Source organism: Hippocampus zosterae, chromosome 3 (assembly GCF_025434085.1).
Source record: "Hippocampus zosterae strain Florida chromosome 3, ASM2543408v3, whole genome shotgun sequence".
NCBI lineage: Eukaryota > Metazoa > Chordata > Actinopteri > Syngnathiformes > Syngnathidae > Hippocampus > Hippocampus zosterae.
Window position 1 is genome coordinate 28,142,706 of NC_067453.1, and position 16,622 is coordinate 28,159,327.

Consider the following 16,622-nt stretch of genomic DNA (forward strand, 5'->3'; position numbering starts at 1 on the left):
TAGCGCTTTCACAACAGCTGCAGCTGTAACACAGCGCTTTAAAAACACAGGCCATAAAACACGGACAGCCGTGCAATCTTAACCACTTCTCCCTCATACTAGTGATGGAGGGATGAAGCCCCGTGAATGTATCGAGTCATTTGGGCCAATTGCTTTGCCAAAAGGCTGATCAAACGAGGCCCCATTTAATAGCTCATTCAGTAGTGCTGACATCTGCTGGTCATTTGATATAACGCAGATGTTATGTGGTTAACAGGCAACAAACCAGTAAATCTGCACAAAATAATGGAAGTTTTGTCCATTAAATATTGTCTGCATATATGTCAGTTGTGTGTTCAGTTACTTGATGTGCTTGTGTAACTGGGACACACATTGGATAGAGGGAATGGTGTATTATATTGATTTTTGTTAAGGAATAAAATCATTTAGACAGCGTTGGGGTTCAGGGCCTTTTCCCTTTCCCCCAAAAAAATTTCAGAGACGTTTGTTTTTTATGCGGTAAAATATCATGTGACCAAGAAGCGCGCATTCACCTGCGTCAAGAGTGACATACTATAGACTGATATAACAGAGAATCTGGTAATTTTTCAAAATAAAACATCTTTCAGATTCTGAAATGAATAAAACGGAAGGAAAGTAAGTTATTTATTCTTTCTGTGCGGCTCGGCACCAAATGTCTCGGTCTGCGGTTGGGGACCCCCTGACATAGTGGATGCATAGCGCAACTGCAGCCAGGGCTCAACAGACAGACAGAAAGAAAGAAAGTAGTATTGTATTCCCTTTAGCGTAGCTCCACTAGTGAATGCAAAACGCAACCGCAGCCGCTATTGTAGCTTCTATTCTATGCACCTGATAATGCACCCATCCATCCATTTTCTGAACTGCTTTATCCTCACAAGGGTCGTGGGGCGTGCTGGAGCCTATCCCAGCCATCTTCGGGCAGTAGGCGGGGGTCACCCTGAAGCGGTTACCAGCCAATCGCAGGGTACACAGAGACGAACGACCATCCGCGCTCACACTCACACCTAGGGACAATTTAGAGTGCTTAATTAGCCTGCCATGCATGTTTTTGGAATGTGGGAGGAAACCGGAGTACGCCGAGAAAAGCCACGCAGGGCCTGATAATACAGTGCACCCTATATTTGAAAAGTTTTCAAATAGGCCATTCATTGAAGGTGCGCCTTATAATCCGAAGCGCCTTATAGTGGAGAAAATACGGTAGTTTATAAAGATTCAATTACAGAGACAGTTTCAATTTGAAAAAAATAATTAAAAGTCAAATGCATCACGGAACAGATTGTGGTTAGCTTTAGAGGTTTCAGTTTTTGTAGAGGTGTTCAAATCATGTAACCTTGCGGATGCCGCTACATGCCACACACATTCTAAAGACCGGTTTTACCTGCAGCAGGACTGTGCCACCAGGGAAGCTGAGCTGGACACAGTACTTTGGTGCATTGTCCCATGAAAGCAGCTGCAAGTCCTCTATGGAGCTGTAGGACAACGATGTCTCCATGTAACCGGTAGGCTGTGGACAAGAGAAAAATGGACACTTTACAACACATGTGGAGCTGGATTGAAAACACTGAATCTTGCTGGCTGTCATCTGAAAAGGAAAAAAAAAAGAAAAGAAAAACAAAAAACCAAATGTCCCCTGGGCTGACTTGCTCTGAATAGACACAAACAAAACATCCTGATGCGGTTTTGTCTATGTAGTGAGCAATTTAGCACTGACATATCTCACGCTGGAAGAAATGTAGCAATTGAATTCATCCCACAACTATGGTCACATTATTTATGAAACCATTGTTTGTGTAGCCGTGTAGTCTTGCCAGCTGGAAGTGGTGGCTGAGGAAAAGCTCACAACCTGTTCACCACTGTAGTTTCCAATTTCTCCCTGAGACAGTGACACATTCCCCCAAGTTTCCCAACTGTGGACAATAGGACTCGTTACAAAGCAACCATGGGTGAGGAAAATCTGAACAGATAAGTACTGTAAAAAGACAGAGAGACCAGACAATAGAACATTTTATCTATTTATCTTCTTTATCTTTATTTATAGAACATTTTTCATCTGGTGAGGCCCAATTGCGGTTTGAGGAAAAATGCATCATGCCACAGAGGCTCCACCGGAAGGCATGTGCCTCTCATATATGCAGAAAGTACAATAACATGAATCGCTTGATTTCCTCGACTTTCACGTCACCGTGTGAAGGGAGACTTACTGTGCGGCTGCAAGGATGGGCCCTGCGAACGTCATTTGTGCCCTAATTAGCTTGCAATATGAACATTATGGCATTTATAAGAATGTGTCCCCCCCCCCCCACAAGGAAATGCGGAATCAATAGAGAATGCTTGCTTTAAAGGTCATAAAACTTTGTCAATAACTGAACTACTCAAAGTTTTCCGACCAAGCATGCCATTGGATGATAAATGATGAATTACAAAAGAATGCAACACTGTAAATCACCCAGGAATAATTCAATTGCCACGATCAAGATTCAATACAGTGGATTGAAAAACTATAACGGACTTGGTTCAGCAGTTGAAACCATCGAGGAGCCTTCTTAACTCAATACCATCTGGCTTTTTCAAAACTATTGTGAAATCTGTTCAAACCGAGTTACAAAAAAGAATCAACAGCTCACTTTAGTATGGCGAGCTTCCGAAACCTCCAAAAGTAGACGCTATCAAGGCTCTTCTCAAAAAGTGAACGTTTTAAGTCCCCTTGTTAGCCAATTACTGATAAAACCCATCTTAAACCTTCCATTCTTATGCAAGATTTGTCAAGAAAATGGCTTTTCATCAACAATGCAAATTCTTGAACTCAAACAGACTTTTTGATTAATTCCAATCAGGTTTCCGACCTCATCACGTTACAGAAACAGCCCTTACTAATATATGGGCAAATAAAATTACCTAAATTCAGTCTTTTCTCCAGGTCCTTATTATCAATGTAAAGAAAAAAAAAAAGTAACTATCAACAATGCTGCTTTGGGATAGCAGCTAATGCAGGAGTGCACGACCATTGGACTGGGTCCCATGTCAACCAAAATTAAAAAAAAGGTCTGCATTTTATAAATACATATTTTTAGGTTAGTGTACACTGCACCCTTTCACAAAACATTCATTCATTCATCTTCCTAACCGCTTGATCCTCACTAGGGTCGCGGGGGGTGCTGGAGCCTATCCCAGCCGTCTCCGGGCAGTAGGCGGGGGACACCCTGAATCGGTTGCCAGCCAATCGCAGGGCACACACAGAAACGAACAACCATCCACGCTCACACTCACACCTATGGACAATTTAGAGTGTTCAATCAGCCTGCCACGCGAATTTTTGGAATGTGGGAGGAAACCGGAGCACCCGGAGAAAACCCACGCAGGCCCGGGGAGAACATGCAAACTCCACACAGGGAGGCCGGAGCTGGAATCGAACCCGGTACCTCTGCACTGTGAAGCCGACGTGCTAACCACTGGACTACCGGGCCGCCCCCCTTTCACAAAACAGTATTTTAAAAAATAAAATAAAATAAAAAAGCAGGTCACCTTTAACCGACAGTGGCGCATGATCTCCATCAGCGGAAGTTGTTTGCGACCAGCAGTCTGCAATTGCAGCTTGCGATCAGATCTGTTGCAATACATCTTTTTTTTTTTTTGTGCTCCTTCAAATTTGTTTCATCTGCAATTCACCGATGGCAAAAAATGGTAATCTGGAGCACCAGTAGAGAGATTTTAAAAATGGCAGGCTTGAGCTACAATAGTGATGTACTGTATATGCACCTGCCTCCCACTAAGCCAGACAGTTGTTCCCTTTTTAAAAACTCAGTCTGATCTTGCATCTAGTTTATTTTTGTTCATGTGAGAGTCCGTTATGACTGTTGTTCATCATGTCATGCGTATGTGCGAGGCTATGGGGGCTTGCACGTGTGTGTGTGTGCGTGCGTGCGTGCGTGTGTGTTTGTGCTGTAAGGGGTCGAACGTGGGAGACTGGCTGCTTAAAAAGTAGATCTTTGGTCAAAAAAGCTTAGGTGCCCCTGATAGAATACATTGCCCATTAAACCACATTTCAATGCACACCAACACAGTTAATTTTTTTTAAATAGGTAAAAACTAAGAATATATTGAGTGACTATTGTGAAACATCTGTCAGCCATTTCGCCTAGTCCCACTAAGCATATGAATGTTTGAGAAGGCATTTGTTGAGTCCTTCAATTGACCGCTTCATACGACTTTTCCTCTTATTCATCGGGATGCACAATGTCATGTAAAATGCCTTGAAGAAAGGCTTAGATACTATTAATACAGTAATAATAATGCAATAATTATGCACTCTGATTGTATGATGCAGTAATGTCATTGTAGTCTTTTTTTTCAGTTAAACAGGCCTCTATGGGTTGTTTTGATATCACTCCGTGCCTCTATGTTTTTTCTCCAAACAATAACATCTGACATATTCCAGCACACACACACACACACACAGACGCACACACAAAGCTCCAATCATTCATTCATTCATTCATTCATTCATTCATCTTCCGAGCCGCTTGATCCTCACTAGGGTCGCGGGGGGTGCTGGAGCCTATCCCAGCTGTCTTCGGGCAGTAGGCGGGGGACACCCTGAATCGGTTGCCAGCCAATCGCAGGGCACACATAGACGAACAACCATTCGCACTCACACCCACACCTAGGGACAATTTAGAGTGTTCAATCAGCCTGCCATGCACATTTTTGGAATGTGGGAGGAAACCGGAGCACCCAGAGAAAACCCACGCAGGCCCGGGTAGAACATGCAAACTCCACACAGGGAGGCCGGAGCTGGAATCGAACCCGGTACCTCTGCACTGTGAAGCCGACGTGCTAACCACTGGACTACCGGGCCGGGCCGCCCATTAATAGATTACTCGTTTTGAAATAAGTCAAGTCAATTATAATAATAATAACAATACATTTTATTTGAAAGCGCTTTTCATCATACTCAAAGACACTTTTCAAGATGTTAAAGGATAAAAATGTGCACTTAAAACAAGCATACATAATTTACAAAAGCACATTTAGATGAACAAAAAGCAAAATGGGTAAAAGATGTCAGAGGTGTTGATGAGTTTTAAGAGATCATTTGAAGGATTGGAGGTCAGTACAGTTGCGGATGTGTTGTGGTAAAGCGTTCCAGAGGGTGGGAGCGGTGACAGTGAAGGCTCGGTCCCCCCAAGTTTTGAGCTTGGTCACGGGGATGGCGAGGAGGTTTGTGTTTGAGGAGCGGAGATTGCGGGAAGGAGTGCATTGGTGAAGAAGGTCGGAAAGATAGGAGGGGGCGTGATTGTGAAGGACTTTATAGGTGAGTAGGAGCAGTTTAAATGGAATACGCTGGGGAACGGGGAGCCAGTGGAGGTTTTTAAGGACAGGGTTGATGTGATCACCAGTGCGGGTGTGGGTGATTAGGCGGGCGGTGGCATTCTGGATGTACTGTAGTTTATTGAGGAGTTTGGAGGTTGTACCGTAGAGAATGCCATTGCAGTAGTCAAGGCGGGAGGTGATGAAGGCGTGGATGAGGGTTTGAGCAGCGTTGAAAGAAAGTGATGGGCGGAGACGAGAAATGTTTTTGAGGTGGAAGAAAGCAGTTTTGGTCATTTGGGTGATGTGTTGGTCGAAAGAGAGGTTATTATCAAAAGGGACACAGAGGTTGCGACAGTGAGAGGAGTGTCAATAGTGAGGTTAAAGTTGGAGGTTGTTTGGGTGAGGGACCGAGGACCAATGATAAGCAGTTGAGATTTAGTACAGTTAAGAGTGAGAAAGTTTGTTTGCATCCAGGATTTGATATCTGAAAGACAGTTAGACAGGGTGGAGTAGGTTGTTGGAGTCAATGATTTGGTGGATATGTACAATTGGACGTCATCAGCGTAGCAGTGGAACTGGAGACCAGGATGACGAATGATTTGGCCGAGGGGTAGAAGGTCGAGAATGAAGAGAAGAGGATCAAGCACAGAACCCTGGGGGACACCTTGGGACAGTGGGGCAGTGTAGGAAGAGCAGTTGTTGATGTGTATGAATTGTTTCCTGTCTGTGAGATATGAGTGAAGGCAGGTCAGGACTTTGCCGGTGATATGAATGGTTTGTGTTTTATTTTGTCATTGTGTATTGCACTTTTTCTCAAAAGCAAACATTTGATCACCAAAAATGTATATCAGCCGATGTATAAACCCTGTTATATTTTTTAGAGGATGCATATTACTTCGGTCTTGCAAGCACCCCTCCCACCCATGAACGGCAACACAATTACAGTGTTTACTGTGGAGTGTACTGCAACACAATCTCAAATGAATCAATGGAGTATCATATCAAATTGTTAGATGAATAGAGATATGCTCGTCCACAAGAAGAGGTAGAGTGGAATAAGAACACAGATGAGGTTTCAATTTTCTGACAACCAGTGGAGGTTACCATAGATACCCCGTTTTGCACAACAACATGCGGCAATTGTCTGCCGACATTTCCTCCTCTCCATCTCTGGATCACCACCTTCACAATGTTGTCCTTTCTTCCACCTTTTTCTTCAAGACACAGCTTGCCGCGTGTTTTCCTTCCATTTCTTCCTGTGGCTTTCCATCAAAGGAGAGGCAACATAATCTTGCCTGCTCTTCTTGGTGATGTGTTTCCATAGAAACAAGAGGATGGAGATGTGTGTATGTTGGTTTTTCTGCGCCCCGGGAGAAAATCAGTCAAGACGAGAAAGAAAAAGACATTAACATGAGCAGAGAAGCACTGATGTGCTAAAGTAAGGATACTATATTTCCAGACTGTATTGTAAGCGGGCACCCCGGTGGTCGACTGGTGAGCGCATCGACCTTACAGTGCAGAGGTACCGCGTTCGATTCCGGCTGCTGCCTTCCTGTGTGGAGTTTGCATGTTCTCCCCGTGCCTGCGTGGATTTTCTCCGGGTACTCCGGTTTCCTCCCACATTCCAAAAACATGCATGGCAGGTTGATTGGGCTTTCCAATGTGTCCTTGTGGGTGTGATTGTGAGCGCGAATGGTTGTTTTTCTATGTGTGCCCTGCGATTGGCTGGCAACCGGTTCAGGGTGTCCCCCGCCAACAGCTGTGATAGGCTCCAGCATGCCCTGCGACCCTTGTGAGGATAAAGCGGCTCAGAAAATGGATGGATGGATGTAGCAGCTCTGGTCAGGTAAAACATTGGCTTTCTCGAACAGCGCTCACTAAAGGGGTGTTCACACGGCACAAATTTGCATCAGTGCTGCGCCGACGTATTTTGTTGCGATATATCTTACACCGGTGCAAATTTTGTGGAGTGCTAACACGTAAAAAGCTGCTGACTACAGAGAAGCGTGTTTACCCCGGTGCAGCCCCACTTGCGTTCACACGGCAGTTTCTGCGGAATTAATACGGAAATAAAACAAAGAGCTGTCGTGTTGGTTCTTTTTTCTACAGGGGTAGCCCGGGTGCTGCATCGCAGCAAAAAGTTGCCGTGTGAACACACCTTCAGTGGCCCAACAGTTCAATATCTCGACCCATTTTCCATGATGCAAATGAACAAAAAAAATTAAGCGGTACATGGAATGGATGGGCAAAAAAATAAAACGTGAAATGCACCATTGACATGCTGTTGTGTGACTTCAACGAGGGGTCCCAGGCCTGAGGATTTCATTTACTCAAATAAACAATTTTTCAGTTCCGTTGGATCACCAGATGGGAAACCGTGATAACTAATTTTGGTTTCCATAAATGTTCACCATGGGAACCAATTTTTCCATTTTGACTGATATTCATCTTCAAGAATTCTGATATTCAAAAGTATAATATTTAAAGGGTAAATGTTTGAAAACTATGCACTGACAATGAACATAACTACACCAGCAGCTGTGTACTCCAGGTTTATTCAACAAAATAAATGGATCAAAATATGGTGTACTCATATGGCGTCATGAATACAGCATACCACAATATCAGAGGATTTTTTCCTCTCTCACACTGCAAAGATTAATTTACCGGTAATCATTAATATATCAATTACTGTGAAATACTTTGGCCATCAGAAACACAGATGTGTCCACAATACTTCAGTCCTGGCTACATATCATGGGCCACAAGTAAACCTGTCACCGTTAACATGATTAAACGTGTGTGTACTATGTACAGTATGTCAATAAACATATCAACGGCTACTCACCGCCTTTATTAATGCAAAAGCATGTAATAGCAATTGAATGATTAAAATCACGTGATAGTAACCCAGATTTGTTAAGATCATTATTTTATTTTGAGTTTCTGTTAAGGTGATGTTTATTAGTGATACTGATGTTTCCGATGGACCTTGAATACACCGCGGTGTGAGGAGCAAGACTTAGTTTGCGAGGGAGAGAGCACTTCCAAGCACTTTCCCATGTGGGTCGAAAGAAAAACGATTAGGGATAAACAAAAGCTGGTTCTTGAACCTTTACCTGTGCAACTACTGGGTCAATTTCCACAAACAAGGTATTGTTGGAAAAGGAATCCAACATTGATTCCAAATATACAATGTTCATTCAGATTGATGCATATTTTAAGATAAGATCACCTTTATTTGTCCCACACTGGGGAAATTTTAGATTTTTTACAAACTTGACCTTGATTTTTAACTTGAAACTGACCTTGTGGCTCACATGACCTTGACATTTTTCATGAAATGTAATCTCGAACATGTTCGACAACTGCTTTTATACATATATATATATATATATATTGTACATATTTTTTTTTGAGTATTCATTGAATTGAGGTGATATACTGTATGTCACATGTATTGACACATCAAACACGGGCTGTTCTGCAGCCACTGTGTTTTGCAACACACACACACAAACACACACAAAAACCCGGAATCTTCCTCATGGGTAACGTTCTTCCCGTTCCTGTTCTCAAGCAAGTATAATGATTCCACACCTTGGCTGCCTTGTTTTCATATTTACAATTAATCACAAGTGCAACTCTCTCGACCTGATATTTTCATAGTATGGTCTCAAATTGTTTAGACACTCACAATGAGGCACACAATGTTCAGGACGTGACGTTACGATGAGTTGAGTTAGGATATGTTTCGAGACTTGATTATACATTGGTACGCGCGTGGCTGCTGCACTCCTCAATATGACGTCCGTGTGGCATTTATGTGTCACTTCCCCGAATGATACTTCTGCATTAGATGAGGAAATAAACTGCTGCTTGTGAACATGGAAGAAAACACGCTGGTGACCTGCAAGACCTAAAAACAAGAAAACAGTTTCTGAGCTGTGTGTTTGTTGACTGTGGTCTGAGGTTTTGCTATGGTTGCTTCTGTCAAGAGAGCCTGTAAGCCAACAATGTTCAGTTCTTGAATCATTCACTTCAGAAAATTCTTAGCGCTTCCAATATCCACAGTGAAAACCATTCAGTAATTTTAAACATCTGACCAGATGAAAAAAAAGTGTTGAAATTAGAACAATGAGCACTTCTAAAAACTTCACTCACAAGTTCCTAATTTTTCATGCATCGTCATTTCACATGCCCACATTTAGATGATTCCAAGAGTAACCAAATGTGATCCATCTGCTCCAACACTGGAAATACGAAGACTCTCTTTTCTCTCTGGAACAAAATCATTCAACCCCCTGTCTCCCTAGACCCTCCCCCCCTCCCCCCCAAACACACACACACACACACACACACACTTTTAATCATCTGACGCCTGCAACGCTCTGCTCCTATTTTTCAATGAAAAACTCAATAAAATCCACAAGCACCTGGGCTCCTCAGTACCCCTCCCCTCCTTCGGTCACTCTTGTCAACTGTTATCCTCTTTTGAAATCCCCCATCCCTCAATAATCTCAGACCTCATTATCAAATCCAAGACTTCTTCCTGTCAGCTGGATCCTCTCCCCACAGTCCTGGTCGAATTCTGCTCACCCTCTCTGCTTCCCTTCATTTCAGCCATTATTCATTCCTATCTGTCCACTGGAATTGTTCCTATCCCCTTCAAAACTGCAGCTGTCACCCCAATCCTGAAAAAAAAACCTGGTTCAGATTACAATGATTTCAATAACCTACGCCCCGTTTCTCACCTTCCTTTCATCTCCAAAATTCCTGCTTCACTCCAACCTCACCTACAACAGTCTCTATGAACAATTCCAGTCTGGTTTCCGTCCCCGCCACAGTACAGAAACAGCCCTCATAAAAATCACGAATGACCTTCTCGTGGCAGCAGACTCTCCATCCTCATCCTCCTCGACCTGAGTGCAGCTTTCGACACCATCTCTGACCCCATCCTCCTTAATAGACTCTCCACCATAGGTATCACCCACAACCCCCTACACTGGTTTCACTCTTATCACACTGGTCGCTCTCAGTTCATACAACTCAATTCCTTCACTTCACAATCCCTCCCCGTCTCTTCTGGTGTATCCCAGGGTTCTGTCCTGGGACCCATCCTCTTCATCATCTACCTTCTCCCCCTTGGCAATATTTTCCACAATTTTGGTATACACTTTCACTGCTTCGCGGATAACACCCAGCTCTACCTCTCCAGCAAACCCGACAACTCCCTCCCACCCTCCTCCCTCTCACAGTGTCTCTCAGAAATCAAATCTTGGTTCACCCATAACTTCCTCAAGCTTAAGAGCAATAAAACAGAACTCCCCCTAGTCTGTACCAAATCCACCCTACACAAAGTCGACAGTTTTTCCCTCACTATCGATAGCTCTACTGTGTCTCCTCCCCCTTCAGGTTAAGAGCCTGGGTGTCATTCTCGATAGCTCACCATCTTTCCACTCCCACATCAATAACAAAACACCTACGCAATATCAATCATCTTCGTCCCTCTCTCACCCCTCACACCACTGCTATCCTTGTCCACAGTCTCATCACCTCCCGTATCGACTTTTGCAATTCACTTTTTTTCGGTATCCATCACAAATTCCTCCATAAACTTCAACTTGTTCAGAATTCCTCAGCCCAGATCATCACGAGAACCCCCTCCTTTCATCACATCACCCCCATCCTCTAAGAGCTCCATCGGCTCCCTGTCAAACTTAGAATCAACTTTAAAATACTTCTCTATACATTCAAAGGCATCCATAACCTTGCCCCCGCCTATCTGACTGATCTGCTTCAAATTTCCATTCCCTCAGGTCCTCATCCTCCCTCCACCTCTGTGTACCACCTGCCCGCCTCAGCACAATGGGGTGCAGAGCTTTCAGCCGCTCTGCCCCCAAACTCTGAAACTCACTCCCACCATCATCCGTAATATTGACTCTCTTTCCCACATTCAAATTCCAGCTCAAAACCCACCTATTCAAATTTGCGTATTCAACTTAAATCCATAATTTTATCTGTGGTTTTATTGTTTGCTCTTGATTGTAAAGTGTCTTTGAGTGATGTGAAAGGCGCTTATAAATAAAATGTATTATTATTATTATTATTATCATCCAATAACTTGATCAATTGAGTTTTTTTTAAATATATAATTTTAGACAAAACTACTGGGAAAAAAAGTACTGAAATTAGAAGGACAACAAAAGAAAACCGGTACAGCAGTAGTTATCCGGTCCTGCAAGTACTGGAAAATGTGCCTCAAACAGAATTTTCAAGTTTATGGTCCTAAACATGCTTCACATGAACAAATATACAGTACAATATTTCCTCGAAAGTTTGTTTTCTTCCATCAGCGATTCATGTTAACCACCAGAATTTATGTGTTTAGCCCTCTTGACTTTCGACTGAGTTGTGGGTGTGGGTGCATTTGACTACATTTAGTTAATCAACTGTAAAAAAAAAAAAAAACATAATATTATTTTGTAGTATGGCTAAACGATCACCGTAATAGCATTTGCGGTAAAAGTGTGACCATGATCAAATGTGATTTTCTAATTGTAAAGTCTGCGACTTGATTCATCATTGGGCTTCAGACTAGGAAGATAAGATAAGATATCCTTTATTCGTCCCACACTGGGGAAATTTACAGCCTCCAGCAGCAAGAATGTATGTAGAAAGAAGAAAGGAGAAAAAAAAAACAACAAACATCTTTCAATTAAATACAATATGAACACAAAATGGATAAATCGCAGTACTATTTACAATTTTCCTTCACATAATTTAATTATTATTATTATTATGATTGTTATTTTTTATTCATCAGCCTGACAGCAGTCGGTAGGAACGAGTATCTCTCCTTCTTGCAGCGCGGGTGTAACAGTCTCTGGCTGAAGGAGCTACCAAGTGCTGTCAGGGCGGGCTGGAGGGCGTGGGAGGGACTGGCCATCATAGCTTTTAGCTTAGTTAGCATCCTTCTGTTGCCCACCTCCTCCAGAGATGTCAATGCCGTAATTAAGGACCGACACGCAAAGTGTGCGTAATTTTCGGTGAGATGTTTTCATCTCATGAGACGTTGAGTATGTCAGCAGAGTGAGCGATCGCCCAACTGGTGAACACTTTTTCTGGGTGATTCATTTTTACGTAAATGCCTCATGGCCCGAGAGGCGAATGACGAGGACACTGCATAAACACAGATCTGTCGATGCATCTATCGTCAGTCATAGACACATACTGTAGAGGTCCCTCTTAGCCAATGGTGGATGATGCCAGTAGCAGGATGATGCTCAGTAGCAGCTAATGGTAGAGCAGCTATAAGTATGTTGCATTCGGGAAACTTAGAGCTACGAGTAGCAGCCCATACTGTATTTTCTTTCACCTTTCATATCTTGAAATGTCTTTTGTAAACAAGAAGCAACATTTTCCTGTTGAGGCCTTTCGTAACTTGAACATTTCGTATGAAGAGACGTTCGTAAGTAGAGGTACCTGTGTAATTGGATATCTTGTAATGCAGATGCAGATTTGTTTGGATTATTATTGTATTTTGTATAAACAGTATATCAAAGGGTTGCCACGTTACCAACATTTAGTATCGGTCACGTTAGCAACATGTGTTTTGATACTTTTTCAAAGAGAACGTAAAAAATATATCCAGTATCTTATTAATTTTTTCTTCAAACAATGGCAATAATCAGCAAACAGAATAAAATACCACAAAAATAAGCTTTTCTAGTGCACTCAATTTTAGAATGGATACAAAACGATTGAAAGCACAAACATTTTCTTTTCTTTCTCTTTATTTTTTGCAAAAGGAAAAAAAATGGTGTCTGGAGGTCCCAACCAAGCCCTATTAACAATCCCGACCGGACGTGTTCATGTAAAATGCATTGGTTTGAAGCCTCCTGCAAAAAGGCAAACTCATTTGCGATCCTCTGGCGCCACCTAAAAGTTGCACAATTGAAATGACCTCAACCCAACAATGTGGCATGCATACGTCTGTCCAAGCGAAAACAAAGCGATTGACGTAAAAATCGTGTGAAATGCATGTTTACACATTAGGTTTACGATGCATTCAAAAATATAAATTATAATGGGTCTCTATGGTGCAAAATATGTAAATTGTAAAGATTACGGAATCAAAACCTTTTTTATTATTGCTGCAATGCCTGAGAATTATCAGCCGTTGACGTCATGAAATTTAGGCCATTTAAAACCCCCCCATACGTTTCAGCTCTCTCGTGTTTTTCCGAATGTCTTTGCCTTTGATTCAAAGACATAATTTTACATTTATCGCAAGCGGTGGACTACGAGGGTTAAAGCCAGTGTGTCCTTGCATTGAAACACACCCTTGTTAAGGAGTACAAGAGTGTTGGGATTGAGTTTGTGAATACAACTTGTTTTCTGCAGAGTAGGAAGAGCTTGTGAATATTGTTGGGTTGCTTGTCTGTGGACGTCCCTGCAGCGTTTGTGTAAGAATACCCGTTGTTTTGAGGGATACGAGTGCCATGACTAACGTGCTATCTTTTTTTTCGGGTCAATGGTATTTTCCTTAGTGCTAACTATAGTGAAACTCCTCTACAACGAAATCATGTTTGCGGCAAGAAATGTTTCACAACAGGGGGTTTTTCATTGTAGCAAATTTGATCTCAGATGTAAACACACACAAACATACACACACACAAACGTATGTGCACACGCACTCACAATCGTATGTGTACTCTTTATTTTTATTCCAATAGTGCATAAGTATGAGCACACACTTATTTGACACTTCATATAGTTAGTGTAGAAAGAAAAAAGGGAAAGAAATTGGGTGGTGTCCGTCCCTCATTCAGCTCGGGTCCTCTACCAGAGGCCAGGAAGCTTGAGGGTTCTGCGCAGTATCCTTGCTGTTCCGAGCACTGCACATTTCTCGACTGATATGTCCGATGTTGTTCCCGGGACCTGTTGCAACCACTCATCTAGTTTGGGGGTCACTGCCCCGAGTGCTCCGACCACCACAGGCACGACTGTCACCTTTACCTTCCAGGCTCTCTCCAGCTCCTCTCTGAGCCCTTGGTATTTCTCGAGTTTCTCGTGTTCCTTCTTTCTGATGTTTCCATCACGCTACATCCACTACAACGGCTTTCCTCTGCCCTTTTTCTATGATCACGATATCTGGTTGGTTCGCCATTACCATCTTGTCAGTCTGGACCCTCAAGCTTCCTGGCCTCTGGTAGAGGACCCGAGCTGAATGAGGGACGGACACCACCCAAGTGGTGAGACGAGCATTTTTAAAAAATATATACAGTATATATATATATATATATATATATATATATATATATATATATATATATATATATATACATTGTATATAAATAGTCATACCTTGGTTCTTGACCATAATCTGTTCCAGAAGGCTGTTCTAAAACCGAAACCACACCCTTCAAAAAAAATAAAATCTTTATTGGACACTTCTGCTCACAATGGAACTTTACACAAGGAAGCGTCACTTCCTCGTGTAAGGAAGGCGAGAGGAGTCAAGTGGTGCATTCAAGTGCGCTCAGTTTGGTCGAGAACCGAGTTTCGGTTGTAATCCGAGGCATAAAAAAACTCAAAATCTTTGGTCGAAAACCGAGGTTTGACTGTATATACGTATCTATATCAATATATATATATATATATATATATATATATATATATATATATATATATATATATAAAATGCGTATAAATACACTCTCTCGCTCGCTCGCTCACACACACACACACACACACACACAGATGAAACACGAAGGTAAAGACTAGTCATTTTTACACACAGCATTGTAGTCAAATTACTGTAGAATGAAATTAAATTAGTAAATATTGGCAATATTCGGCTCTTGGAATGCCACGCAAACATGTCCAAAAACCCGATATATGCACAGATTTGATTTTTTTTTAAACGCAAATTCCCCTTTTCTAACCTGAATATTTGGTCATAGAAACACAATTGTGATACCGCCTTTGAGGCGAACATCGGCTTGTGATCTGTGCACGCTCTAGCCGCAAGGAATCTTGTTCTGAATCTAGTAAGCACTTGTCCGTGCGGCGATGGCCCTTCCTCGAGGAGTGATGCCACTGGCGGCCATCTTACGTTGCCATGTGCAGTGAACCAAATTTCAACGCATTGATTTCTCTGTGGTATTTTAATGTAATTTTCTGTCTCTTTGGCCACAATACACACAATGTATATACACACACACACACACGCAACTATAAGTCAGTTCGTCTGCCGCGCAAGTCACCGGAAATACACAAGTTGAGATGAACAAAGACGGCGACACTCAGACCCAGCACACTTTTGGAGCCAGGAGGAAACTGACTGCTTTATTCTGGTGTGCCACCTGAATAAATCTGTATATATGACTATAATCTGTTTTCTTGACGGTAGAAAGTAATGAGCGAATATGACTTCTATTTGCGTCATGACGATATCCATACATTGCGCTTTAGATCTCGGTTTTCCAGTTGAACACAATTACCATGTATACAAGAGTAACTGTCCACTCAGGCATGTGAATAGGTTATTCCGAAACCGAAACTTTGATTTTAATCCAAATATTGACTGTGTAGAAACGTAGTCAGTGCCCTTTATATTTTGCAACAGAGGGGATGAATCGACTTAGGGACGATTGAAGTTGGAAATATGATTTTTTTTTGTTTGTTTGTTGGGTTGGGAAGCGGAGGAGACTATTTTAAGGCCAACCTTAACGTGTGCCCTGCGATTGACTGGCAACCATTCCAGGGCGTACTCAACCCCAAAGTCAACTGGGACGGACGAGCCTCAGGCTACCTGCAACACTTATGAGGACAAACTTATGATTCTCAAAGTGTGTCACTCATAGCACAAGTGGTGCAGCACTCGTGGTACCTGGAAGAATTACTGCTCTTGGACAGTTCAGTTTTATTTCACTTTTTTCTCTACATTTAAATGCAGTGTTGATGTTCAAACTTTGTATAATGTCACAGGGACTTTCAATGATATTATTTTTCATGGACATTCAAACTCACTACAGTTCTGCATTTTAATTGTGGCCATAATGGTCACTCGTCAGTGTGGCATCGGCACCGGTTTCCCTGAACAAGATATGTGGTTATGGAAATGAATGACAGGGAGTAGACATGCCTAACTTGCATATCATTTACATCTCTTCACAATGCTCGCCAATGTCTTACAATGTCCAATAGAGGTATTAATGAAACTCTGTCAGTGGTATAATAACTACTTTAAGTTAGCTTGGTGGTTTCATATGAAGGAACCATCA

General features: G+C 42.2%; 1 protein-coding gene across 1 annotated transcript in view; it reads right to left on the minus strand.

Annotated features, from left to right (window-relative positions):
- Nucleotides 1-16,622, minus strand: part of cmip (c-Maf inducing protein) — a 42,393-nt gene that overhangs the window by 23,920 nt on the left and 1,851 nt on the right. The window contains exon 2 of the mRNA XM_052062048.1: nt 1,400-1,525. Coding sequence (XP_051918008.1) covers nt 1,400-1,525 — 126 coding nt within the window. The remainder of the gene's footprint in view (nt 1-1,399; nt 1,526-16,622) is intronic.